Here is a 24,405-nt window from a genome sequence, read left to right as displayed (position 1 = left end):
CTGCATAAATTGGGGTGAGACCGGCCGCTCGCTTCCCATTTTTCTTCAGCCATGAAGCAGCACACTACTTCCAACATTCGCCTGTGCTCGGAATGCCGAACCGGGTACATAATGTCCGATGACCTCCACCCGCGCTGCGAGTCCTGCCTCGGCCCGGAACACGCCGGTCGGGCACTCACCCCCGGAGCTAACTGCGCGTTCTGCAAACTCCTCGAGGAGCCAGAGAGACGCAGACGAGCTGAGGCTTACGCTGAGATGGACGGCGAAGGGTTCGCCTCGCAGCGCGCTTTTAGATTGGACGACGCCATCGAATTTTTTAATGATGATCGTGGACCGGAGTCAGCCGACTCCGCTCCCGGAGCTGAAGAGCATTATCCTCCCGTAGGTTCCCCCCTCGGGACCGAGGGGTCGGACCACACAGACACTCCGGTGTCCGCTCAGCCTTCGGGCATTGGTGCCCTCGTGCAGCTGATGCCAGCAATGATTGAGAAGGCGGCGACTTCCAGGCAGCTGTCGGTGCCATTTCCGCAGGTCGCGGCTACGCCAGATAACCTCATCGGGGTCGTCGCACCGGCACGTAGGCCCTGACAGGACGCGTGCTGGCCCTGTTTCCCGGGGATCCAGGATTACATGGCCCGATCAGCGGAGGAGCCTGGGAAATTGAAGTCCCCGGTCCTCTCTTAAACCCCCTTCACAAGAGTGGCGGGGATTTCCCAGGATGGGTTCCCACCTGTGTGCCTCCTTTAGAGCCGAGCTTGGCCGCTGTCTTCGGCTTGAAGGTGAATCCGCTCGGGGGTCGGCGCCCTGTACCGCCTTCCCCTACGGGCCAGACGATGACGAGACTGGCGGACCGCTCACACCAGTGCGCCGTCCAGACAGTGGCAGCGGCTAACAATGTAGTGTTACTGTCCCACTGGTTACACTCCATGTCTCTAGAGCCACACCTCCTGGCTGAGACCTTGGGTGCGTCCATCGCGGTGGCGGGTTCCCGCATCTCATCATGGCAGACGCTCGTTCATCGAGGTGTCTGGCTGGAGCGCTCCAACCTCTCGGAGGGGCTGAGGAAGGAGCTCCTGGAGGCTCCGATTAGTCCGGACGGACTCTTCGGGCCTCGGCTGCAGACGGCGCTCGAAGAGTGCAGAAAACAGCAGATGAGGCCGACAGGTTCCGGAGACACCTGTCTCAGGTTTCTCGTCCACAGGATCCCTGGCGAGACCACCGGGCTCCTTCTTACCAGCGGTCGAGGCCAGCTGAACGACAGAATCCTCGGTGGAAGAATCGGCACCCGGCCTGTACCTGGTCCAACCCACCGGAGGAACCCCCCAGGAAACAGGGGAAGAGATTCTGACATTCGGAGGGGAATATGTGTGACATGTTCAAGGGGAGTTTTGTAATAAAACAAAAAATGTTCCCCAGAAGAGCAAATCCTCTAAACAGTCTGCCCCTGAGTCCGCTGGCTCTGCGGCCACTGTTTCACACACATTCCCCACACTGTGTGAGCTGTCCGTTGATCCACGGCACAGACTCACAACATTAAGTCAGTACATCTCCTCTGTCACAAAGACAGAGTGTTCCCCCTCACATGTTTCTGCTAACAGTAAGTGTGACCATGAGCCATCGAGCGCCGTCTCAACGCCTCGTATGGACGGCACACACACTGTATCTGCACTCAGCGTCTCCCGTCCTCCTCTCTCGAGGAGCGAGGGTTTGACTGCACATAAGAGATGCGTTCAGGAGCCTTGTAAAATAAAAGGACATCTTAAACGACCATTCTCTGACATCGACACGTCTTCCCCGTGTCAGCGTCTGACCGCAAGTGCAGTTGAGAGCCTGTGTGCCCCGGGGGCTTCTGCTCAGCCCTTTCGCTGTGAGCCCCCCATGGGTTGTTCCGGAGAGTCCTCCGATGCGAACAACGGCGGTCAAGGCTCTGGCTTGGCTCGTCACCATGACAACCACAGAGCACCAAGCAAGTGCGCGCCCCCTCTCAGAGCATTACTCAGAGTGGCAGCGCGTATGTTTGATGGACAAATGGATGGACAGGATTGTGAGCCGAGGTTACACTCTGCAGTTTGCTCTCTCCTCCCCCCCCCCCCCCCCCACGATTCAACGGGATAGTGGAAACAATCCTGTCATCTCAGGAACATTGTCTCGCTCTTCAGTTAGAGCTACAGGAACTTTTGAGGAAAAATGCAATTTCCAAAGTTCCCCAGGGAGAGGAGACACAGGGTTTTTACTCCCGTTATTTCCTGGTTCCGAAAAAGACGGGAGGAGTGAGACCCATCCTCGACCTGTCTCTGTTCAACAAGTCGATCATGGAGAGGCGGTTTCACATGCTCACGATCAAACAAGTGTTGGAGTGTGTTCACCAGGGAGACTGGTTCACCTCCATAGATCTGAAGGACGCATATTTCCACGTGCCGATCGTTTCGAAGCACAGGAGATATCTGCGCTTCTCATTCCAGGGGATACAGTATCAGTACAACCGCCTGCCGTTCGGTTACTCCCTGGCTCCTCGCACTTTCTCCAAGTGTGTGGAGACGGCGCTGGAGCCGTTACACAGGACAGGGATGAGAGTGCTATTCTACCTGGACGACCTGCTATTATTAGCTCGCTCCAGGGAGGAAGCTGCGCTACAGACAAAGACACTGGTGTGTCATTTGTCGAGCCTGGGCTTCACAATCAACTGGAAGAAAAGCTCCGCTCTCCCCGCCCAGTTCGTGACGTATCTGGGGGTGGAGTTAGACTCCGTCAGCATGAGAGCGCGGCTCTCACAGCAGCGATCAGAGGCTTTGACAGCTCTTCTTCGGCGCATCACGCCCCCCAATGTTGTGACAGTTCTCTCTGTCATGCGCCTGCTGGGCATGATGTCAGCAGCTCACGTGGTAGTGCCCCTGGGTCTGTTACACATGAGACGTCTGCAGAGATGGTTCATTCGTCTGCACGTCGATCCTGTGCGTCAGCGAAGACGCATGGTTGCCGTTCCTCCCTCAGTGAAAGCAGATCTAATCCACTGGAAGAATCCCCGCACACTGTCAGCGGGAGTGCCGCTGGGAAGAGCTGCATCACACATTTCAGTGTTCACAGACGCACTGGAGCTCCTCACGGTGTGGAAAGTACTCCAGCATTTTGCGCCACTGTTGCGGGATCAACACATCCTGGTCCGCACAGACAACAAGGCGACAGCAGCCTACATAAATCGCCAAGGAGGAGTGCGCTCCGCGCAGCTGCTTAACATAGCGAGGCGGCTGCTGCTGTGGACACACACACACACTTCCTGTCAGTCAGGGCAGTGTATATTCCCGGTGTTTTGAACACGGGAGCGGACATCATGTCAAGGGGAGGTCCTCGACATGGGGATTGGAGCCTTCATCCCGAACTGGTGGATCTGTTCGCCTCTCGCGGAAACGCACAGTGCGCTCTGTGGTTTTCTCTGAGCGTGCGGGACAATCCTCCGCTGGGAGTGGACGCGTTAGCGCATCGGCCGTGGCCCAGGACGCTTCTTTACGCGTTTCCACCGGGGCCATTGATCCCACGGTTCTTGGATCGTGTACGGGAGGAACGGCTGTCAGCCATCCTCGTGGCTCCGGAGCGCACGGGCGCGTCATGGTTTCCATGTCTGCAACGGCTGATCTCAGGGTTACCATGGGAACTTCCGTGGCGCGGGGACGCTCTCTCTCAGACAGGAGGAGCGATCAGGAATTACCCGATGATAGGTCAGCGTCTGTGGGCCTGGCCGCTGAACGGGAACATTTAGAGAGGCAGGGTCTCTCTCAAGATGTTGTGCGCACTTTCCAGGGCGCCAGGGCCGCCTCAACCAGAGCTTCATAAACATCCAAATGGAGCGCTTTTCAGCGTTGGTGTGTAGACAGGAGTCTGGATCCCACGGTGTGTCCCCTGCCTCAGGTGTTGTCATTCCTCCAGCTTTTGATGGATAGGAATTTGGCTTTCAGCACGGTGAAGACATACGCTGCTGCTATTTCTTCCTGTCATGAGGGGTTCGGTGGCAGAACAGTGTTCAGTCATCCTCTGACAAAGCGTTTCCTGAGGGGAGTAAGAAGAGACAGGCCAGTGTCACGTTCCTTGGCCCCTCAGTGGGATTTAGCTCTGGTTTTACGTGCTTTGGTGAAAGCTCCATTTGAACCATTGGAGCAAATTCCACTTAAATTGTTGTCAGTCAAAACAGCTTTGTTGTTGGCTTTGACATCTGCAAAGAGGGTTAGTGATTTATCTGCTCTCTCTGTGGCACTTTCATGTCTTCGGATCCAAGGAGATGGCAGCTCGGCTATTCTACGCCCTAATCCTGCTTTTACACCTAAAAGCATCACGAGCTCTTTCCGATCCAGGGTGATCACTTTGGAGGGGTTTTTCCACCCCCTCACAATTCAGAGGAAGAGGAAACTTCCCATCTTCTCTGTCCTGTGCGCGCACTGGCATGTTATGTTGCGCGCACGGCCCCGGTGCGACGTTCTCAGCGTCTGTTTGTGCATTACAGGGAGCATTCTCAAGGGCTCCCTCTGTCGGCACAGCGCCTGTCTCACTGGCTTTGTGAGGCCGTTTCACAGGCTTACATTTCATCGGGCATGGACCCCCCACAGAGCATCAGAGCACATTCCACCAGAGGAATTTCTTCCTCGGCGGCTTTGCATGGAGGAATGACGGTAGAAGATATCTGCACTGCAGCTTCCTGGTCTTCTCCCTGTTCCTTCATCCGCTTTTATCTGCGGGATGTTTCCCGTTTCTCCATGACTCACTCTGTACTGAGTGTTTTGTCAGAGTGATGGATTATTGGATGCCTCTGTGTGACGTTCTCCCTTCCATCTTTGGAGATGGGGAGAGACGTTTGATTTCTACTCTGTATTTGCTGGACTGTTACAGTGCGTAACTTTCGTCTGCCACGTCTTACAGCAGTAGTCTTTCCTGACCATTCCGTATTGGAATATTTTACATTATTCCATCACAACGTCTGGAATGGTTGATGGTTATTAGGCAGATGTGTTTATGCTTGTGGTACTGTACAGACCCAGTGAGGCATGGACAACATCGAGCTTCGCCTTTAACCCACTAGCGATAGCCTTAAAGGGCGAAGCCTATACGATATAGAACGTTAGTTACGTATTGTAACTCTAGATTCTATGAGTATAGGCGCAGCCCTTTAAGTCTTGGGCCTCACTGGTTTTCCTCTATGGCTGAAGAAAAAGCTATTAGTAGGGAAGCGAGCGGCCGGTCTCACCCCAATTTATGCAGGTGAGACCGGGGCGGGGCCCACCGTTGGTGGGCGTGGACTAAAGTTTTCAGTGCTGCGCATGCGCGCGAGGGATAAACCCACTAGCGATAGCCTTAAAGGGCTGCGCCTATACTCATAGAATCTAGAGTTACAATACGTAACTAACGTTGTTTTTGCAGTCATACCGTCCATCATGAGAGATGTATGCCAAGGATCCATGTACCTTCGATGTACTGCAATTTGAAGTTTGTATCTTTTATGCATCCAATAGTGTATTCATATTTATATAGATATATGCATATATATGTATCTTGCTCATAGTGTATTCATCGTCCTTATATCACAAAATACCTCTAAATACTGCACTATTCCATATATATTTATCACTGTACATATCTTATGTATTAACAAATGTCACTTCACTTTAAATATGCACTCTGCACTATTACTGCCTTTTATTGCGCTTCTGGTTATATGCTAAACTGCATTTGGTTTTTAACAAGCACTTGTACTGTGCAATGACAAAAAAGTTGAATCCAATCTAAAAACGTCTTTTGTGTATAGTTTAAGTTGATGGGTGATATGAGGAGTTTTGCTCTTTGGAGGAGAGTGTGTGGCTCTTAAAAGAGCCTTTGTGTCGGTGGTTTCCAGAAGCTTTACTTGGACTTGGGGACCTTCTCGGTCTTCTTGGGCAGAAGAACAGCCTGGATGTTGGGCAGCACGCCGCCTTGAGCGATGGTCACTCCGCCCAGGAGTTTGTTGAGCTCCTCGTCGTTGCGGACGGCCAGCTGCAGGTGGCGGGGGATGATACGGCTCTTCTTGTTGTCGCGGGCGGCGTTTCCAGCCAGCTCCAGGATCTCAGCGGTGAGGTACTCCAGCACAGCCGCCAGGTAGACGGGGGCGCCGGCACCAACACGATGTGCGTAGTTGCCTTTACGCAGCAGCCTGTGAACACGGCCGACGGGGAACTGGAGCCCAGCGCGGGAAGAGCGAGTCTTTGCCTTCGCTCTGGCCTTTCCGCCGGTTTTACCTCTGCCAGACATAATGGATGTAGATTGTTTCGTAAGACACGTCAAGAGAAACTGCAGTGAACAGCTCGAGCCCTCCTTTATATATCCGCGGATCGAGCGGGACGGTTCATGCCAGACCAAACAGAATAGAAGCCCCAAGCAGACCAGCGGAGGACGGCCGACATTTTTGTCCAATAAGCACAGAAGACTCAGGCGGTGGGTTGCTCCTTTGGGCGGCGCTGAGCTTCTGGGGGAGCCTCTCACCAATCAGGACCCGGGAATCTGAAGCAGCGTCACCATTTCGCGGCTGGCTCAGCAGTTTAAAACCTGAGCGGCTCTACTCCGCTTCACTCTTTCTCCCTAATCAGAGACAAGAAACAAAATGGCAAGAACCAAGCAGACCGCTCGTAAATCCACCGGAGGCAAAGCCCCCAGGAAGCAGCTGGCCACCAAGGCTGCGCGTAAGAGCGCCCCGGCCACCGGCGGCGTGAAGAAGCCTCACCGTTACAGGCCCGGTACCGTGGCTCTGAGAGAGATCCGTCGCTACCAGAAATCTACGGAGCTGCTGATCCGCAAGCTGCCCTTCCAGCGCCTGGTGAGAGAAATCGCTCAGGATTTCAAGACCGACCTGCGCTTCCAGAGCTCCGCTGTCATGGCTCTGCAGGAGGCAAGCGAGGCCTACCTGGTCGGCCTTTTTGAGGACACCAACCTGTGCGCCATCCACGCCAAGAGGGTTACCATCATGCCCAAGGACATCCAGCTGGCCCGCCGTATCCGCGGAGAGAGAGCTTAAACCAATGCTGCTCCACTGACCATAACAACGGCTCTTTTAAGAGCCACTTCACTGCACTCAAGACAAATCTCCTCCGCTGCCCTCCTCGTTAAAGACTGTTAATACATATAAAACACTAAATAATTGACTGCAGGGTTAAAGGTACATATCAATACCATTGAAGTATTAAATAAATTAACTACAGTTTATTACAAGAAATATTTTTACCGGTTTATACATGCAACATTGTTTGGTAGTTTTACCACACTAACTGACAACTTTCACAAGAAGGGTTACAGAAAAAGATTTGTTACATTAATAGCTCTGCAAAGAATACACATTGGAAATTATGCAAGCTAAGACCCGGCCTGCTATTAATCTAAAATAGATTAGTATTGCTACTTTCACTTCGTCTGTCAAATGGAACCATGGTCAGAGCTGCAATGAAATCAAATATTCATTTCAAATGAGATGACTTAGCTTCGTCTGAGAAACTGATCTACTCGGCGTAAACAGCTTAAGCTATTGAAAACGGGGCCTTTGGTAAACCATTCCAAAACAAGTCTCCCAGGGATTGCAGCCCATATACACAAGTGAAATCTATGCAGCCTTGAACATAATCGTAACGGTTGCATTACAGGAATTAATCAACTGGACATTTATACCCCACTAATATAGTCTTGTGATGGAAAAGGTTTAGTAGAACTGAATGCTATGAACACAAATATCACTAGCATCAAGAGGGCCGAGGTTCCTATCAGAGCCGAGGATGTGTCATGCTGAGGATGCTGGAGAGTCATTCTAGAGTTGGGACTCAATTTTATATCCATGTTTAAATAATACATTTTACGCAATATTCACTTCAAGCAAGGATCAAATTAATATTGTGGCACAGTTCTCTCATTTATTACAAAAGTATCATTTATTTAGCAGAATATGCATTTTCTCTGCTGTCTGATTTAGTAAATACCAACTTTGGCTCTTTACATTAACACTAGGATACATGTTTATGTATATTATTTGGATCATTATTTGTGTAAAATAATCATTAAAACATGACAAATGTGTTTGGAAAACGATTTGTCTCACGAGTGAGATATCTTTCAACCTGTCCATATTTTACCCACTGATGAATAAGATAAGTGGTACGAGTTACATGTATTGTCCCACACACATGCAAACACACACGACATGCAAGGAGGGAAATTTGTTTTCTGCTCTGACCCATCTGGTGTACACAGGAGGACGCAGAGAGCAGTGAGCAGCCATGCACGGCACCCACTGATCAAGATCACATCTTCTCAGACTTGTATAGCCAATAACATATTCGTATTACAAATGAAGGCTTTAGTGTTGTGTACATTGCTGTGGGTAAATAGTAGCATGTAAACATGTATTTGAATCATTCAAAAATACTTTAATCATGTAGTACATCATAAAAAAAAAAAAACACTTGAAAATTACACTTAAGTTACAATTTGCTATTATAATTTGTTTAGAATTAGAATTATTTCAATTAGAGGATAACAGGAGGGCTAAGGGAGAAATGTATATTGGTTTGACCACAGTTTTTCACTCAATGTTGCTCAATATTCACATAGAAAGAGTAATACGCAAAAAAGGTATATTTGTCAAGCTTGATAATACTGTAAAAGACATTAAAGAATGTTTCCCTTTGACATTAAAGTCACAGTCATGTGTCGGTAACAACACGTAAATTACGTTCAGGAGATTAGCTCCATGGTTTAGTAATCAAAGACCTGTTTTAAAACTGACATCACAGCAGCTGGAGAGGATGTGGCGTTCCACCAATCAAAATTATATTCACCTAGCCATAGAAGATAGCCCGCCATATATATATGAATGATAAGAAAGCACTGAGAAATAGAAGTCATTGTTCTAACAATACATCTATCCCTCTGACCCTGAGGAGCAATGATTTCATAAGCTTATTTATAAACACAATTATCACCACCAGGGGAAAAAAAAAACACCTCATGAGTTACAATCACTGATTTGAGAGAGGACAACACGTCCTGCAGTAGAAAACTGCTACTGGATTTCAAAACAATTATTTTCAATTGTAGAAGTTATGCAGTGTGATTAGAATGTATTCAACATGATTATTATTTTCAATTTTATTTACCAAGGCTACATTATTAGTTAAAAGCAGCTGATTAAATATTGATGGACCTCTCGTTAAAGTCAGGACAGTTTGTCTCCATAGAGAAAGTGTGTGGCTCTTAAAAGAGCCGTTGGTTTGATGTCTCCGCACAGTTGTTTACTTGGAGCTGGTGTACTTGGTCACGGCCTTGGTGCCCTCAGACACGGCGTGTTTAGCCAGCTCCCCGGGCAGCAGCAGGCGGACGGCGGTCTGAATCTCCCTGGAGGTGATGGTGGAGCGCTTGTTGTAATGAGCCAGACGAGAGGCCTCACCGGCGATGCGCTCGAAGATGTCGCTCACGAAGGAGTTCATGATGCCCATGGCCTTGGAGGAGATCCCAGTGTCGGGGTGGACCTGCTTCAGCACCTTGTACACGTAGATGGCGTAGCTCTCCTTCCTGGACTTTCTCCTCTTCTTTCCGCCCTTACCGGGGGCCTTCGCCACCGCTTTCTTGGAGCCCTTCTTGGGCGCTGGCTTCGTTATGTCAGGCATTGTCACGAGATTTGTTCGTTCCAATGAATACAGACGTTGGTGGCCAGGCTGTATTTGAACACATCACATGTAAATCGTTATGTGCCGTTCCCTCTCTTTCATTGGCTGAATGTGGAGTGCCAGTGTAACAGCACGGGGGCGTGTCTCCATGTTCATGAGTCCTTTATTCTGCTGCTGACAGAGGTGGAACTGTTGAGCTCAACTGCAACATTTGGGGGGTTAAGAAATGCAAGATGTCCCTGAAACTTTGTATTATTTATGTTAGCATCACATAAGTATCATTTAAAACAATCTGAACCAAAGCAACCTGATAAATACACAGCTCTAAATGATAAGGGAACACTTAATGGTCACAGTAAACCACCTAGTCAATTTGACTTCAGGTTCATCAAGCTGTCCATTTAGGAAGCCCAAGTGATTGTGAATGAATTTCACCGGTTTTGGTGCAAATGAAAGTGACAACAAGTGCAATAAAGAGGCAAAAGCAAGACAACAACACAAAGGGAACAGTTTTATATGTGCTGGCCATTGACCTTCGCTCTCTCCTCATCCTTCCTGACTGAATCTTCTCAAGTTTCATGCTCTGCTAGTGTCCTTGTCACTACCTGTAGCATTAGGCGGTCCCTGAAGTCCTATCAGGTAGCAGAGATAATCTAGCTCTTCCAGGATAGAACAGCCAAACGTGCAGGAGCAAGAAGGTTTGTTGTGTGCCGTAGAAGAGCATCAACCCATCAGCAGAACCGGTATCGGCTCCTAGTTGCGTGGAACATATACAGGTGTAACTGGCCAATAGGGAACTGCCCTCCCAAAGAAAAGAAGGGAACAAGATGATTGTGATAAATTTGGCACATTTTTATTATAATCGTCCTGCCTGCTGCCTCTGAATAGAATAGTCCATTTAGCTGCAGCGTCAAGACCTGTTTAATAGAGTACAGGGAGAGTTCAGCCGGTTAAAAGTCGGCCACATCACTCAGATAGAGTTTCATAACACGTTGTCTTTCAAAGTGCAGGCACTGCAATCCCAGACAGCACACACACGCACACAGGCCCTGGGGCCCCACTCACTCGCTCAGAGCAACACAGTGATATGTGAGGAGCGTTACCATGAACAATCTGGTAAGTGACTTTGTTGACGAACAGTGGACCCAGGTATAATACAAAGTTTCTCTCTGGTAACATCTGGTTACACAACCAATCAAGTGCTGTGTTTTATTTTTAGTGTGTATTGCAATAGTGTGTCCATTAACCAGTGAGTGAGTCCATAGGTCAGTCAGTCAGGGTCCAGAAGGCTTCAGTGTAAGGCCGTTGCCAAACTCCCGCAGTACGAGGGAAAGTCAGTGTCTAACGCACGCTGTGGTGTGCACGTAAAGAACTCGTGTGTTCTTCATGGCAGCAAATGTAGTTGCTCGTTGTGAATTTAGATATGCACTAAGTGTCTGTGTGTCTGTGTGTATATATATATAAATGTATGGGTGCGGATGTGTGAGTGTATTCATGTTAATGTCTGTTTGTAAATCTATTTGAATCAAAATAGTAGTCAGATAATTTTAGTAACATGATGATTTTATTGAGCTTGACCAACATTTGTTTTTCTGGTTGTCTTACCACTCTCCACGTGCTTGAGTGAAAGATGGAATGAATAATGTAAATTCCTCAATTTGTGGTCAGATTATTGTTTATTTTAAAGTTATGTAGATACAGGGGGTTACTCGTTTTTCACCCGTGTGTTTCTACACAGACTTGAAGCGTAAAGCGGCTGCACCTCAACATCCATTCAAATCAACAAACTGGTCAGGTGCAGCACCTAATCACACAGCTCTGTCCCTGGTCCTGAAAAAAGATTTAAACAATTTTTAAATTAAACTTAGTGTTCTGATCAAGTTTGTGCAGCTCCATTGGTCATTTTCAAAACTCAGAACAGATAAGAAGCTGCAATAAAACGGGAGAAGCTGAGCTATTGGAAAACAAAGCTTCTGACAGGACATGCAAGAGAGTTCAACTGGTAGTGGACGTTGTTTCAGTTCACATATCTAGAGAGCAGCTCCGTCTGATGTTACTACAGTATATATATATATATATAAAAATACACACACACACGTGTATATATAAATAACAGTATAAATATAAACAAACGGCTTTCAAGTGTAACTTAAATTTAGAAATTAAAGAGGAAACTACGATTTATAATTGCATTATTTGATGTTTTGATATGAAATAACTTCAAAATCTTGACATTGTAAGACATCTACTCGGAGAACGACTTATTGTTGTTGAGCAGAGGATGTGAGCTCTCATTGACGAAGTGTGTGGCTCTTAAAAGAGCCGTTGTGTTGTTGAGCTGTTGGAAAGTAAGTTTATCCGCCGAAGCCGTACAGAGTGCGGCCCTGTCTCTTCAGAGCATACACCACGTCCATGGCGGTGACGGTCTTCCTCTTGGCGTGCTCGGTGTAGGTGACAGCATCGCGGATCACGTTCTCAAGGAAAACCTTCAACACGCCGCGGGTCTCCTCGTAGATCAGACCGGAGATACGCTTCACTCCGCCACGGCGAGCCAGGCGGCGGATGGCGGGCTTGGTAATTCCCTGGATGTTATCACGGAGAACTTTACGGTGACGCTTTGCGCCTCCTTTACCGAGCCCTTTTCCTCCCTTTCCTCGTCCAGACATCTTTCTTCAGTAAGATGAGATCTGGTCAATACCCTGCTCCGCGGAACCACAGCTACTCATAGCCTGACTGAGGACCTGGTAGAAGACAGAGGCAGGCGTCTTCTTCCTCTGTGGATTCTCATGGCCGCTGATAATTAAGTCTATGGTGCGCTAGCGCCTCCACAGGTTTGGATGTAGGACGGTAGCTATTAAAGTCTGACACTTTATCAGTTTTGTGTGGCAGTAGGACTGTAGCACGTTTCCATCAAGTAGGAATAGTGCCTGTGAAAAAGGCTTGGTTAGAAATAAGAGTATCATTTGGACTGATTGTGGAAGTACTTAGTCAATGTATGGATATTGAGCCACCTTGAATGAAAAACAGTGCTCACACAAAGACTCAGCTCACGATTTCTCCCTTAGCCCTCCTGTTATCCTCACATTTAAATTGTTTATCCTTTGAGTCCTTTTGACCCCAGCAATTAAAACCCTCCATAACATTATTAGAATAAAAATTGTAACCTAAGTGACCAGGTATGTATCCAAGTATGGTTTGTTTATTTTTTGACTACTTAAATAGCTTTTTATCTTAAACACAATCCCCAACCAAACGTGTGAGTGCAGTGTCAAGCAGTGTAAGAACTTGATGCGTGTCTGGAACTGTTTGTGACAGTGTTATGGACATGAACATGTATTAGAAGTCCGGGCTGACACTGTGACTATGTTCACCTTTCATTTGGCATCATTGGATACTGACCAGTTTTAAAAGAACCTCATGTATGCTTGAAAGTGTTGTTGATTACAACCTGACATTCGGCTGGATTCTGTTTTACTATATTCATCTGGTTTCATTTGCAGATATGGACATTGTATGAAATGGTCATGGTTTTTGTGGGGGCATCCTTAACATTGTATTTTGATCCCCCGCCACCCGTAGCTGTCAGTCAACAACGGCGGGGAGCTTGTCAACGTGTTTGTTTATCCCGAATATGAGAAGAGCCGGTCTGGTCTAATTTCAACAAGTATTTATTAAGATGCCGCCTTGTGAGTCTTCAGTAAGCATGCGCCATCTCCAGACAAAACAACGCCTTGCCTATTTGCCCTCCTGAAGCTGGGGCAGCTGCATGTGGAAGCTAAGAGATGTATGCTTTAATATAAAAAGTTAAGTATGAGAACAAGTAAAGTACATCGTAATGAATGTCGCAGATTCAAAGTTCCCAAAACGGGCCTTATCAGACCGCCGCACGTTTGAACAGCGATGCGACGCACACTCATTTTAACCAGCTTCCAGATTAAAACCAAGCAGCAAAGGTTACTAAAAGTCACTATGTGAGGGCTACACATTTCCCACATATTCTTCCCAAACTGCCCCTGTCTAACAAACTGCATTTTGTTTAAAGTTGACTTTCATTGCCAGCTTCACAGACACGCACACATGGATAATATAGATTTCAGTCTTACAGAGGCGGTGGACTAGTGGCAGAATCTTGGACTTTGGGCAGAAAAGGTCTCTGGTTCGTCTCTGGCTCGACTCCACGGAGAAACAACAAAAGAAACAAATCTGTTCAAAAATCCAAGAGGATTATCCCTACCCTTGTCTAGTGCCCCTGAGCAAGGCACCTTACTCCCTCAACATCTGCTCCCCGGGCGCCGTATATGGTCGCTCACTGCTCTGTGTGTCCTGCACCAGATGGGTTAAAAGCAGATGTCTGTGCCTGTGTTTGGGACTAATAAATGCGTCTTAACAAACTCAACAAACCTTTGGGCAGAGGGACCATCTCTCAAATGTGTCTTTGCTTTCGTACCTTTGATTCATGAGTTAAAAACTATGAGATCAACAACAACACTGTTATTTTTGTTATGCTGGGGGGGTGTTCTTTTTAATCATTGTTAGCATTTAGAGTATTGTGTGTTATAGTGTTTTTATATAAAGTAATATGTAAATAAAGTCTGTTTGAATGGTTAAAATGACATGTTTACATGCTACAATTTACACAAACACTTTCACATACTGCACACGTGTTGAGATAAACACAGTATTTGTTGACACTAAGGCCTTATTGTGTAATATGAATGTGTTATTGGCCATACACATCTGAGAAGAATTGATCTATTGATCAATAGGAAACATATTGACAGGTTAACAGAGATTTCTCACCCATCGTTTTTCAGAAACGTTTGTCATGTTTAAATGATCCTTTTACAAAATAATAATGATCATAATATACAGAAACATGTATCCCAGTGTTAATATGATGAGCAAAAGTTGGTATTTACCAAGTAGAGAAATTCTCAAATTCAATTACAGCTTGAGCATTTTCTGGAAAGTAAATGATGTAACCTGTTGACTTTTGTTATTAAATGAGAGAAATGTGCCACCATATTAATTTAATCATTGCTTGAAGTGAACATGGATATGAACTGTATCGCTACTGACTCTCCAGCATTCTCAGCATGAAACGTTCACGGCTCTGATAGGAAGTCTGGCTCAACTTCACCAGGAGCCTCGGCCATCAGCGGTGTGTTTGCTGCCTGCACAATTACTTGATTTTATTAAAAAGAGATCATCAGCAGGTGCTTGTTTTCACTCGGTTTCTCCGAGCAAACATGTGGAGCAGCTAGGAAACGGGTTTTGGTGGAGCTGTGGTGCTTTTGAACTCATTTTAGGAGAGAAACTAGTGGGGAAAACCGCTGAGCAGTGCTGCTCACCGCGGTGAACGGGTCGTGTTTGTAGGCTCCACCGACCAAATGCAGAGAGCATCAGAGCTCTGCATGACTTCAATATGAAGACAAATAAGTCCGCTACCCGCTTCCTCACTGTCAGCCCCCAGCTCCGCTCACCCACTGAGTTTTTACTCGTTTATCAGTGAAGAGAAAACACAAGTGTCTCGGCGTTCACACTAAACACGGGAGCCACGGCTCGACTGAGTCTCCACGGTTCTCATGTTGTGTTCAAGTGCCGCCTCCCGATCGGGACTCTCCATCAGTCCGGTAATTCACTCCGATAGTTCGTCATTGATCTATACGCAAAGAGAAAGATGTCAGAAGCCGCTCCAGCTCCCGCTCCAGCCGCCGCCAAGGTCAAAGCGGCCAAGAAGAGGGTCGTGAAACCGAAGACCGCCGGCCCCAGTGTCAGTGATCTCATTGTGAAGGCCGTGTCCGCGTCCAAGGAGCGCAGTGGCGCGTCAGTGTCCGCCCTCAAGAAGGCTCTGGCGGCCGGAGGCTACAATGTGGAGAAGAACAATTCCCGCGTCAACACCACCATCAAGAAGCTGGTGGTCAGCGGGACCCTGGTCCAGACCAAGGGAGCCGGGGCCACCGGCTCGTTCAAGATGAGCAAGAAGGTGGAGACTAAGGTCCAGAAGCCGGTGAAGAAGGCCGCTCCCAAAGCGAAGAAGCCCGCCGCCAAGAAACCCGCAGTGGCTAAAAAGCCCAAGTCGGCGGCCGCCAAGAAGCCAGCAGCCGCTAAAAAGTCCCCGAAGAAGGTGACCAAACCAGCAGCGGCCAAGACGCCCACCAAGAGCCCCAAGAAGGTGGCGAAGAGCCCCAAGAAAGTGGCGAAGAGCACTAAGAAGGTGGTGAAAAAGGCCCCTGCTGCCAAGAAAGCCCCCGCGAAGAAGGTCGCCAAACCCAAAGCGAAGAAGACAGCAGCCAAGAAGAAGTGAGCTGTCCTCACTGTGAAACATGTCCATCCTGGTAAAAGGCTCTTTTAAGAGCCACACACGTCTTTCCAAAAAGAGCTGTTTCCTCATCAATCATCACCACTGCCAATACATATGTAGAGACAGAGTTCTTAACTAAAGGGACTCAAGTTTGATAGAAATATATTTAAGGTTTTTCGTTCAATGTTAAGATTTAGAAGTTAGTTAACATCAAATAATATATAAACATAGCTTTAGACTCTGTGTGAAGGAGAGGCAGACTACTACTGACACACATATGAAAACCTGATTCATGTGAAATACGTCTTTAATCCAACATGTGACCGGACACACGGCACCTAAAAGCTCATGTTACAGATTAAGCAAAGGTACCAGAGTGATTGTTTATGACTACATTACTATCATATAATAGTTTGTAAGATGTGTAACCAATAGATATGTTTACTTCTCACCCTAGATTTGCATAATGACAAATGTAAAGAGGGTGAATGTTGCATTCAATTTATTCTACCCACAGTAGTTTCTATTTCATTAAGAAGATAGTATGTGTTGTTTTTGCATTCATACCGTCCATCATGAGAGATGTATGCCAAGGATCCATGTACCTTCGACGTACTGCAATTTGAAGTTTGTATCTTTTATGCATCCAATAGTGTATTCATATTTATATAGATATAGATATATATGCATATATATGTATCTTGCTCATAGTGTATTCATCGTTCTTATATCACAAAATACCTCTAAATACTGCCCTATTCCATATATATTTATCACTGTACATATCTTATGTATTAACAAATGTCACTTCACTTTAAATATGCACTCTGCACTATTGCTGCCTTTTATTGCGCTTCTGGTTATATGCTAAACTGCATTTGGTTTTTAACAAGCATTTGTACTGTGCAATGACAATAAAGTTGAATCCAATCTAAAAACGTCTTTTGTGTATACTTTAAGTTGCTGTGTGACATGAGGAGTTTTGCTCTTTGGAGGAGAGTGTGTGGCTCTTAAAAGAGCCTTTGTGTCGGTGGTTTCCAGAAGCTTTGCTTTACTTGGACTTGGGGGCCTTCTCGGTCTTCTTGGGCAGAAGAACAGCCTGGATGTTGGGCAGCACGCCGCCCTGAGCGATGGTCACTCCGCCCAGGAGTTTGTTGAGCTCCTCGTCGTTGCGGACGGCCAGCTGCAGGTGGCGGGGGATGATACGGCTCTTCTTGTTGTCGCGGGCGGCGTTTCCAGCCAGCTCCAGGATCTCAGCGGTGAGGTACTCCAGCACAGCCGCCAGGTAGACGGGGGCGCCGGCACCAACGCGATGTGCGTAGTTGCCTTTACGCAGCAGCCTGTGAACACGACCGACGGGGAACTGGAGCCCAGCGCGGGAGGAGCGAGTCTTTGCCTTCGCTCTGGCCTTTCCGCCGGTTTTACCTCTGCCAGACATAATGGATGTGGAATGTTTCCTAAGACACGTCAAGAGACACTGCAGTGAACAGCTCGAGCCCTCCTTTATATATCCGCGGATCGAGCGGGACGATTCATGCCAGACCAACCATAGAGAACAGCCGGCACTTTCCTCCAATAAGCAGCGGGGACTCAAGCGGTGGGTTGCTCCTTCGGGCAGCGCTGAGCTCCAGGGGGAGCCTCTCACCAATCAGGACCCGGGGATCTTCTTTTCTTTGTTGTTTAATTGCGGGTAGCACCTAATGTTAAAGGAGCATTGCCGCCACCTACTGTACTGGAGTGTTTTCTTTGTTCAGTTTTTTGTTTATTCATATTCTTGATATAATTTCTCAAACCAAACAACCCCCCGCCCCTCAATTTAAAGTTGAATATTTCTAATTTATCCAGTTTCTTTTAAAAACTCTGACAGGATTTCATATTTCCCTTCCCATATACCTAACAAGTTCTTCTGATTTCACACTTCCACCCCACATTTCCTCTGATCCAACTGTAGCTTTCCTCGGTCTGTGTTATATCTTTGGCTGTGACTGATGACATATTCCACAATTTCTTCCCCTAAACCACGTTCACATTCATTATGGATGTATCCCTTTTGACTGCATGGTATGTAGTGCTGTTTGTCCTTGCCTTGATATATTTTTTTTCTTCTCTGATGTTTTTCCCTGTTGTTTTCATTGCCCACACTTTTTGCTTTAACCGATACATATGGCCTCATTTCCCTCCCTCATACCAAATGATTGTGCCAGTCAGTCATGATGGTACTCATTATTATTGTTTTTTTTAAGGTTTTACTGAATGTTTCCTCTATAATTATTTCATGTTTTAATGATTGTTTAGTGAGTGAATTGTCTATTTCATTTCACTCAATGCCCCTATGAGCTGGGACCAACATGAATCTGACTTCAGTTCTTGAATAATGTAGTCTGTGTTTCATATATGTCATAAATAATATCTGCTCTGCAATGGGATGAGATGGAATGTAATGACAACAATGCTGATAGTGAATCTGAACATACTATAACTTTTTTATCTCTACTGTGTATACAATTTACATTTAACTCTGGGATAACGAAAGGAAACCTAGTCTTTCCTTCCTTTGGCTCCTTTTACCCATCTGTATATATTGGGTCTATAGTATTGTGTGTAGTCCGTAGTCTTACCTCTACTATCTCTGCCCAATTTCTTAATTTGTTGTTGAATATAAAAGTCATGTCATACAGGAGGAAAAGGAACTCTTGCACTGTGGTTTTTCAAGTAACCTGATACTTTTTTTGCCATTTTAGTTGCTGTATATACATAACTTCTTCTTTGTGTCCTTGTAGGTTTGACCAGTAGTTTAGAATAATCTGTTTGTATCTGAGGTTCAGGGGCATTAACCCCCATCTCCACTTGGACAGCTATATTTGGATGAGTGGTAGACATCCCGAAGGACATCCCGAAGAACAACCCCAACATGACATGCCAAGCAGTCCCGCTGCGATCACAGTCCACGCTCAGCAACCATCCAGACCAGATGCCACTCCAGTCCTCAGTCACCGTCCACCGCCGCCCACCAGGACCCATCACAAGCCACCACCGCGGTCCTGGTCCACCGCCCGTGCCCAATGCCAACGCGACACAGGGTCCGCCACCAGCACCACGATCAGCCCACATGACTCAGAATCCGCCACACTGGATCCAACACTGCGACCCCCGGTGCGCGATCCACAAACCGCAATCCATGGTGCGGCCACAGAGGCCCTGGATCTGCGGGTGATAAAGCAAAGGGATTCCGGGGAAGGGGGATAGGGATGGAGAAGAGGAAGGAGAAGCTGGAAAGAGAAGCTCCGTGTGTCATGTGTCATAAAATAGAACAAGTAACGTTCTGGCGCACTAATTAGCTCTAACTATAAGCTTTATCAAAAAGGAAGGTTTTGAGCCTACTTTTAAACGAAAAGATGGTGACTGCCTCCCGAACTGAAAGTGGTAGATTATTCCACAGCCGAGGGGCTTGATGGCTAAAAGCTCTGGCTCCTACTCTACTTTTAGAGAATTTAGGGACGACAAGTAGGCTTGAATTCTGGGAGCGGAGTGCTCTAGCGGGTTTATAAGGTACTAACAGCTCTTTAAGGTAAAAAGGCCCTATATTATTAAGGGCCTTGAAGGTGAGGAGGAGAATTTTAAATTCTATTCTAGATTTAACTGGAAGCCAGTGTAGCGATGCTAATATTGGAGAAATGTGCTCTCTTCTCTTTGTTCTCGTCAGGACACGCGCTGCGGCATTTTGGACAAGCTGTAGAGTCTTTAACGACTTACTGCTGGAGCCTGATAATACTGAATTACAATAGTCCAGTCTCGATGTAACAAAGGCGTGGACTAGTTTTTCTGCATCTTTTTGGGAAAGGACATGTCTAATTTTTGAAATATTACGCAAGTGGAAAAAAGCGGTCCTAGAAATTTGTTTTAAGTGACTATTAAAGGATAAATCAGGATCGAAGATCACTCCCAAGTTCCTGACTGTTTCATTGGAAGCAAGGGCAATGTCGTCTAGCGCAGCTATATCATTAGATAATGCATCTCTAAGGTGTTTGGGGCCAAGTATTATAACCTCTGTTTTGTCTGAGTTTAATAAGAGAAAATTGCGGGTCATCCAGGTTTTTATGTCCTTGAGACATGTTAACTATCAATTAACTAACGAAGTTTAGTTAATTGATTACTTTGTTCAGGTTTTATTGACAAATTTAACTGGGTGTCATCCGCATAGCAGTGGAAATTTACAGAGTGTGTCCTGATAATGTTTCCTAGTGGAAGCATATATAATGAGAATAAAATTGGGCCGAGCACAGAGCCCTGTGGAACACCATGGTTAACTTTGGTGCGCACAGATGACTCATCATTAATTTGCACAAATTGGGAGCGATCAGAAAAATACGATTTAAACCAGTTAAGGGCGGTTCCATTAATGTTAATTAACTGTTTGAGTCTTTGTAATAAAATTTGATGGTCAATTGTGTCGAATGCTGCACTGAGATCTAACAGAACGAGGACAGACACAAGTCCCTGATCTGAGGCTATTAAAAGGTCATTAGTGACTTTGGCCAAGGCTGTCTCTGTACTGTGATTGGCTCTAAACCCCGATTGAAAGTCTTCATATATATTATTTTCCCGGAGAAACTCACACAGCTGATTGGCAACAACTTTTTCTAAGATTTTAGAAATGAAGGGGAGATTAGATATTGGCCTGTAATTGGCTAAAACCTCTGGGTCTAGGGTGGGTTTTTTGAGTAGGGGTTTGATGACAGCTATTTTAAAAGTGTGTGGTACATAACCTGATGATAATGACAGATTGATAATGTTAAGTAACGAACTATCAATTAGGGGCAGAATTTCTTTAAGTAATTTGGTAGGAATGGGATCTAAGATACAGGTTGTTGGTTTAGAACCTGAGATTAATTTGGTAAACTGATCACGGGTGATCAGAGAGAAGCTGTCTAAGTAATGGGTAGGATTCTCAGCCGTTTCTGAGATCTCTGTTGTTGGGAGGGTATTAGTGCCAATTGAGGGCAGGAGATGGTTGATTTTATTTCTAATAGTTTGAATTTTATCATTAAAAAAGGTCATAAAGATATTGCTTTTTAGGGATCGAGGAATACTGGGTTCGGTGGAGGTGTGACTCTCTGTCAGCCTGGCTACAGTGCTGAAGAGAAACCTGGGGTTGTTTTTTTTTTGTTTTTTTTTCTTTAATCTTGATGATGTTTTCCTGCACGTGGCATCTATTGCACTTCTGTCCGTCCTGGGAGAGGGATCCTTCACATGTGGCTCTCTCTGAGGTTTCTACGTATTTTTACCCTGTTAAAAGGGTTTTTAGTAGTTTTTCCTTACTCTTGCTGAGGGTTAAGGACAGAGGATGTCACACCCTGTTAAAGCCCTATGAGATGAATTGTAATTTGTGAATACGGGCTATACAAATAAAATTTGATTGATTGATTGACAATAACAATACATGACTTAATTACAGAGTCAGTGTGTGTTGGAGCTGAACTCTGTCCAGCTGTTCTATATCGTATAGGCTTCGCCCTTTAAGGCTATCGCTAGTGGGTTTATCCCTCACGCGCATGCGCAGCACTGAAAACTTTAGTCCACGCCCACCAACGGTGGGCCCCGCCCCGGTCTCACCTGCATAAATTGGGGTGAGACCGGCCGCTCGTTTCCCTTTTTTCTTCAGCCATGAAGCAGCACGGATCAAACATCCGCTTGTGCCCGGCCTGCCGGACCGGGTACATCATGTCCAATGACCTTCACCCTCGCTGCGAGTCCTGTCTCGGCCCGGAACACGCCGGTCTGGCGCTCACCCCCGGAGCCACCTGTGCGTTCTGCAAACTCCTCGAGGAGCCCGAGAGACGCAGGCGAGCTGAGGCTTACGCTGACATGGACGGTGACGGGTTCGCGTCGCAGCGCGACTTCAGCTTGGACGACGCCATCGAATTTTTCGAAAGTGGACCGGAGTCGGCTGACTCCGCTCCCGGAGCTGAAGAGCAAACTTATCCTCCAGCAGATCCCCCCCTCGAGCTCGAGGCGTCGGATGATGAATTCGATTCACTGCAAGCTCGCACTCCTCTGACGGCCATCGGTGCCCTCATGACAGAGCTGCCGGGAATCATCCGGAAGGCGGCCGCCTCCAGGCAGCGACAGGGTTGGTGTCTTCGCCCCGTCACGCAGAGCCCGCGAGGACGTGTCCTGGCCCCGTTTCCCGGGTATTGGCAAGTACCAGGACAGCGCGAAGGAGGAACCGGCCAAGATGAAAGCGCCGGTTCTCACCTACGTCCCCATCACAAGGGTGGTGGGGCTCTCTGACCGAGGTTTCCCCCCGGTCCCTCCACTTGAGCCTTGTTTGGCTGCCGTGTTCGGGGTGAAGGTTAACCCTCTCGGGGGACGGCGGCCCACGCCCCCCTCCCCTTCGAGCCAAATGGTGGCGAGGCTGGCGGACCGCTCCCACCAATGCTCTGCCCAGGCGTCAGCCGCAGCCAACAATGTAGCGCTGCTGGCACACTGGATGAAGTCCATGACGGAGGAGCCTGACCTCACGGATCGGGCAGAGTTACGTGGTAGTGCCCCTGGGTCTGTTACACATGAGAAGTCTGCAGAGATGGTTCATTCGTCTGCACGTCGATCCTGTGCGTCAGCGAAGACGCATGGTTGCCGTTCCTCCCTCAGTGAACGCAGATCTAATCCACTGGAAGAATCCCCGCACACTGTAAGCGGGAGTGCCGCTGGGCAGAGCTGCATCACACATTTCAGTGTTCACAGACGCATCGCTCTCGGGATGGGGGGGAACGTTTCTGTCACAAGTGGTGGGAGGACAGTCGCCAGCTCACATGTCTCTCCACATAAACGTGCTGGAGCTCCTCACGGTGTGGAAAGTGCTCCAGCATTTTGCGTCACTGCTGCGGGATCAACACATCCTGATCCGCACAGACAACAAGGCGACAGCAGCCTACATAAATCGCCAAGGAGGAGTGCGCTCCGCGCAGCTGCTGAACATAGCGAGGCGGCTGCTGCTGTGGACACACACACACTTTCTCTCAGTCAGAGCAGTGTATATTCCCGGTGTTTTGAACACGGGAGCGGACATCATGTCGAGGGGAGGTCCTCGACATGGGGATTGGAGCCTTCATCCCGAACTGGTGATTCAGATTTGGAACAGGTTCGGCAAAGCAGAGGTGGATCTGTTTGCCTCTCGCGGAAACGCACAGTGCGCTCTGTGGTTTTCTCTGAGCGTGCGGGACAATCCTCCGCTGGGAGTGGACGCGTTAGCGCATCGGCCGTGGCCCAGGACGCTTCTTTACGCTTTTCCACCGGGTCCATTGATCCCACGGTTCTTGGATCGAGTACTGGAGGAACGGCTGTCAGCCATCCTCGTGGCTCCGGAGCGCACGGGCGCGTCATGGTTTCCATGTCTGCAACGGCTGATCTCAGGGTTGCCATGGGAACTTCCGTGGCGCGGAGACGCTCTCTCTCAAGCAGGAGGAGCGATCAGGAATTACCCGATGATAGGTCAGCGTCTGTGGGCCTGGCCGCTGAACGGGAACATTTAGAGAGGCAGGGTCTCTCTCAAGATGTTGTGCGCACTATCCAGGGCGCCAGGGCCGCCTCAACCAGAGCTTCATACACATCCAAATGGAGCGCTTTTCAGCGTTGGTGTGTAGACAGGAGTCTGGATCCCACGGTGTGTCCCCTGCCTCAGGTGTTGTCATTCCTCCAGCTTTTGATGGATAGGAATTTGGCTTTCAGCACGGTAAAGACATACGCTGCTGCTATTTCTTCCTGTCATGAGGGGTTCGGTGGCAGAACAGTGTTCAGTCATCCTCTGACAAAGCGTTTCCTGAGGGGCGTAAGAAGAGACAGGCCAGTGTCACGTTCCTTGGCCCCTCAGTGGGATTTAGCACTGGTTTTACGTGCTTTGGTGAAAGCTCCTTTTGAACCATTGGAGCAAATTCCACTTAAATTGTTGTCAGTCAAAACAGCTTTGTTGTTGGCTTTGACATCTGCAAAGAGGGTTAGTGATTTATCTGCTCTCTCTGTGGCACCTTCATGTCTTCGGATCCAAGGAGATGGCAGCTCGGCTATTCTACGCCCTAATCCTGCTTTTACACCTAAAAGCATCACGAGCTCTTTCCGATCCAGGGTGATCACTTTGGAGGGGTTTTTCCCACCCCCTCACAATTCAGAGGAAGAGGAAACTTCCCATCTTCTCTGTCCTGTGCGCGCACTGGCATGTTATGTTGCGCGCACGGCCATGGTGCGACGTTCTCAGCGTCTGTTTGTGCATTACAGGGAGCATTCTCAAGGGCTCCCTCTGTCGGCACAGCGCCTGTCTCACTGGCTTTGTGAGGCCGTTTCACAGGCTTACATTTCATCGGGCATGGACCCCCCACAGAGCATCAGAGCACATTCCACCAGAGGAATTTCTTCCTCGGCGGCTTTGCATGGAGGAATGACGGT

The 24,405-nt window shown here is 47.7% G+C and overlaps 6 protein-coding genes across 6 annotated transcripts; 3 read left to right on the top strand and 3 right to left on the bottom strand.

Moving 5' to 3' along the window:
- The first annotated feature begins 51 nt into the window (after nt 1-51).
- LOC128450365 (uncharacterized) lies at nt 52-3,754 on the top strand. Its single transcript, XM_053433776.1, is given in 5 exon segments — nt 52-577; nt 748-1,292; nt 1,804-2,001; nt 2,160-3,257; nt 3,260-3,754. Coding segments are annotated over 5 exon segments (2,862 nt in total).
- Nucleotides 3,755-5,880: 2,126 nt separating this feature from the next.
- LOC128451328 (histone H2AX) lies at nt 5,881-17,413 on the bottom strand. Its single transcript, XM_053435117.1, has 3 exons — nt 17,028-17,413; nt 10,192-10,202; nt 5,881-6,281 (listed from the first exon to the last, which is right to left on the bottom strand). The coding sequence occupies exons 1-3, from the start codon at nt 17,402-17,404 to the stop codon at nt 5,881-5,883; spliced, it is 789 nt and encodes a 262-aa protein (XP_053291092.1). The 5' UTR covers nt 17,405-17,413.
- On the top strand, nt 6,508-8,168 carry LOC128451305 (histone H3). The gene has a single exon (XM_053435093.1). It carries the CDS (start codon nt 6,617-6,619, stop codon nt 7,025-7,027), a length of 411 nt encoding a protein of 136 aa, XP_053291068.1. The 5' UTR covers nt 6,508-6,616; the 3' UTR covers nt 7,028-8,168.
- LOC128451313 (histone H2B-like) lies at nt 7,924-9,673 on the bottom strand. The gene has a single exon (XM_053435100.1). It carries the CDS (start codon nt 9,660-9,662, stop codon nt 9,288-9,290), a length of 375 nt encoding a protein of 124 aa, XP_053291075.1. The 5' UTR covers nt 9,663-9,673; the 3' UTR covers nt 7,924-9,287.
- On the bottom strand, nt 11,742-12,343 carry LOC128451326 (histone H4). Its single transcript, XM_053435115.1, has one exon. It carries the CDS (start codon nt 12,326-12,328, stop codon nt 12,017-12,019), a length of 312 nt encoding a protein of 103 aa, XP_053291090.1. The 5' UTR covers nt 12,329-12,343; the 3' UTR covers nt 11,742-12,016.
- LOC128451333 (histone H1) lies at nt 15,322-16,898 on the top strand. The gene has a single exon (XM_053435123.1). It carries the CDS (start codon nt 15,343-15,345, stop codon nt 15,967-15,969), a length of 627 nt encoding a protein of 208 aa, XP_053291098.1. The 5' UTR covers nt 15,322-15,342; the 3' UTR covers nt 15,970-16,898.
- Nucleotides 17,414-24,405: the final 6,992 nt, after the last annotated feature.

The sequence above is a fragment of the Pleuronectes platessa genome, chromosome 11 (genome assembly GCF_947347685.1).
Source record: "Pleuronectes platessa chromosome 11, fPlePla1.1, whole genome shotgun sequence".
Classification (NCBI taxonomy): Eukaryota; Metazoa; Chordata; class Actinopteri; order Pleuronectiformes; family Pleuronectidae; genus Pleuronectes; species Pleuronectes platessa.
This window is presented reverse-complemented; position numbering and strand designations above follow the sequence as displayed.